This window comes from Triticum dicoccoides, chromosome 5A (assembly GCF_002162155.2).
Source record: "Triticum dicoccoides isolate Atlit2015 ecotype Zavitan chromosome 5A, WEW_v2.0, whole genome shotgun sequence".
Lineage (NCBI taxonomy): Eukaryota > Viridiplantae > Streptophyta > Magnoliopsida > Poales > Poaceae > Triticum > Triticum dicoccoides.
In genome coordinates this window covers 493888125-493891642 of record NC_041388.1, presented here as the reverse complement: position 1 = coordinate 493891642, position 3518 = coordinate 493888125, and the positions used below count along the sequence as shown (strand labels likewise).

General features: G+C 46.4%; 1 protein-coding gene across 1 annotated transcript; it reads left to right on the top strand.

Moving 5' to 3' along the window:
• The first annotated feature begins 260 nt into the window (after positions 1-260).
• LOC119302389 lies at positions 261-2543 on the top strand. The gene is made up of 3 exons (XM_037579423.1): positions 261-1364; positions 1439-1666; positions 1795-2543. Exon 3 carries the CDS (start codon positions 1813-1815, stop codon positions 2149-2151), a length of 339 nt encoding a protein of 112 aa, XP_037435320.1. The 5' UTR covers positions 261-1364; positions 1439-1666; positions 1795-1812; the 3' UTR covers positions 2152-2543.
• Positions 2544-3518: the final 975 nt, after the last annotated feature.

The following is a 3518-nucleotide window of genomic DNA, read 5'->3' as shown; positions in this document are numbered from 1 at the left end:
GCTGGAGGAGTAAAAATGAGAGAGAGGCTGCTTTTAGGGGGCAAATTTTTTTACCCCAAACTGCTAGAATTTCTCCTCAGAACAATTTTTTATAAATTTTCAAATAAAAGTGTTATGTACAGCCGAAAATAAAAGGATGAAAGAATAAAAGAATAGAAATGGTCCTCTAACCATTTAAGCGTTCGGCTAGGTGCGGCTAGTGCTCAAATTTACTCCTCTAAAGGTTTTTAAGGGATTGGCTAGAGATGCTCTGATCAAGTCAAATGTTATCGGCCCATGTGGTCGTTAACCCTCACTCTGTTGCAATATCATTTGTCCCCTATTATCATATATTTATCTCCTATTTATGTATGCAGAAGGTTGTGATGATTCCATTGCTATATTTTGTTAGGCTATCAGTGTTCTATTTAACAAATAATTTCGTAGCTTGCAACCTGTCTAATCACTTATCCTCTAAGATTGTATAGACTAGAGTATTTAGGAGCACAACATGGGTGAGCCATCTTGTATGGCCATCATGGATGAGTGCCGTTATTTTGGACTCTAGGGGCTTTTGGAACTTATAATTAATCATTTCAATCAGAATATGTAGATCCCTAACATATATTAATTGTTATGTTTCTTTTTTAGTATGGGTTCTAGGTATCAGATAGAGTAAGTAGGCAGCTTTGATAGTTGCTGTATTTCTTGGCGCTGGTGTCTCCGATCAAGCAGGGTTCCTGCGGAAGAAGCATACTATTGCATCAAAGATTTTCCTAGAGATCTCTAGCATTTCACTGTTACTATTATCTGTAGACACTACCAAGCTACCCCGAGTCAACCCTACAATGCTATAAATTCTGCTGTCAGGTCATACCGGCGGGAGTAAACTCTCCTTCGTAAGTACTCACTCCTGTAAGAATTGAAATAAAGACGCAATAGGGTTATAAAAGCTTGCTCGTCTTTGGGTGAGATGTCATTTCACATCACAGAGGAATTCAATGGACTGCAGGATTCCATTGAAGAGCAAAGGGCATTGAGTATACATGGGTACGGCCAAGCCGGCCTGGCCGCGCGGTTAAAGACACCATTTACCTAAAGTGGCTCATCTCCTATTTAAGATCCATTTACTCACATAACCAGTGGCACATTGATGCACTATACTTATTTTCGCTGGATGGAACCCTTCATGCAGCTGCTGCTCATCAGTAAAGGGCGTTCAAGATGTTGACACTGCGCACACAGCTATTGCCAATAGCATGGTGTTGGCAGCGTCGCCATGAATACACCCAGAGGGCAACCACGAAAATAAGAGTAAATTTGGCCTCACAAATGTGTCTAGCTTCCCACCTTATAGATTTCCCCTGTTTTCCTGTAGTACTAAGGTTGGTATAAGCTCATAAAATATGATTTTGGAGTATGTATTTTTCAAAAACTAATTAACTTTATGATGTGCAAGATCACAAGAAGAGAGTAGGGTTGGAGGGATGTGGAAGGAAGTAAAGAGAGGAAGAGGACGGAGGGACCTTGCTGTTGCATTAATAGCAAGTAAATAGAAGCATTGACCTCTCCTCCTATGCTTGGAACCCCTCCTATATAAAGACCTTCGGACCTTTCAAAGTCCTCAACCAAATACACATCGCAGCTAGCTCAGCTCTTCCTCTCCTCTCCTCTTCACGGGATTCAGGTAGCAACTCTGCTTTTCCTTGTGTTCTTCCTCATGTAGGAGTATGTTATGCCGCAGTTCTTCTGTTCTGCACACCTGAAGAGGAAATTTTGTTTTGTTATCTAATATGCATATTCTTGTTTGTGCAGTGTGATTGTCTGTGAGTCATGGACCGCAGCAATGGCAACGGCGGCGTGAGGAACGGCGGGAGGCTGGAGCTGCAGCTTAACCTGTCGCCGCCGGTGGGGATGGAGGTGGACGGCCATGACGACAGCGGCTCGTCGTCGCCGAGCTCCTGCGTGTCGTCAGACGGCAGCCCTGGAAGCAAGTCGCCGATGGTGATCGGGGCCTGCACCCGGTGCCTCATGTACTGCATGGTGGCCAAGAAGGACTACCCCACCTGCATCAACTGCAAGCAGCCCTGCCTCGTGGACCTGCTGCAGAACGGCGGCGCCGGCGCGGGCGCCTCCGGGGACGGCGACAAGAAGCGCGGCAAGCGCAAGTGAAGAAAAATCAACGGTGGTGCGGGCGCGTGCCCGTCCAGTGGATGCTCACACGGATGGTTAGCTCGATCAGGCGATGCGCGAATCTTGGGGCTGGAGGAGGGAGTGACCGCCGTCGGATCATCCACTGGACAGGGTGGGTCTCTGAGTAGCAGGCTACTTAGCTTAAGTAGTTACTTTCCTTTGTGTTGCTGGGTTGCAATGGGTTGGTCAGTTTAATTAGCGTTATTGCTAGTTTCCGATTGGTGTTGTAGTAGCAGTGGTCTTCTAAGTTTGTAATCCCCTGTTTGCTGAAGAAATGCAAGACCTAACTAACGGTATGCAGCAGCTAAGCTAGCGATGGTTGTCTCCAAATAATTTGTACTAGTCAACTGTGTTTTCACCATGTTTTTCTGTTTTTTCTTCAAGGACTTAATTTTTTTTAGGGATTCAAGGGCTTAATTAGGTAGGGTGCGAGTAATATATCGATGCAAGCGGCGGCCCACTTATCCCGCGAAACGCATCAATTACTACCTGCCAAGTTAACACTAATTTTGTACTGCCGTGATATTGTCCGTGAAACCCGTCCCCGCTTTGGATCCTGAGGTGCGAGGGTTCGAACCAAGTATTTGAGCCTTGCATGCGTACGATTTGCATAGCTCTGTTCGTCGTCGAGTAATCTTCAGGTGTCGTGAGCACTATCCGATCGAGAACCTACGGCTCAGATCGACTGTCGGGTGAGGCATGGACTGGCGAAACACAGCAGCATCGCCCTCTGCAAAGTACAGGCGCCGGTGCTTCACTGCAGGGGCTGACACACACACTGGAAGGAAGTAAAAGCAGGATAAACAAGGGCATCATTACACAATTATATAGTACGACGGACAAATCTCTGGGCGCGGGAGCTGCACTTCAAGTGCGTCTGCACGGAGGTCGGATGCATGTCTCGGAAGAAATAGATCCGCTGCCTTGCACAAGCAACCCATGGCTTTCTCAAGGCACGGCCTGATCAAAATGGAGATTATTAAGGTGCAAAAAACAGAGATACATAATATCCTAAAACCTCTCGATCGGGCAGAAAGAAAATCCCTTGAGATCTTTTTGGTGTTGCTGTCGTTGAAGGTATGCTAGTTCGGTTGAAGACTTGAATTCGGCACGTAGAGATAGTAACAAATCCACATGAATGCATGCAGTTGGGGCATTGCATGCAGTAATGGCATGCGGTGCAATGCAATGCAATTCAAGTGCAACTTAGCTCCTCGTTGCGTCACGCAGGGCCGGATTGATTTCGCCAAGAGACGTCGATAGTAGTAGTAGCTAAGGAGGAGGAGGAGGAGGAGGAGTACGTACTCCTTGGCTAGCTCGATTTATTTCAGCATCTCTAGCTGGGC

Excerpts from the sequence above, each read along its gene's own strand:
- LOC119302389 (XM_037579423.1), top strand. The coding sequence starts at position 1,813 with ATGGACCGCAGCAATGGCAACGGCGGCGTGAGGAACGGCGGGAGGCTG.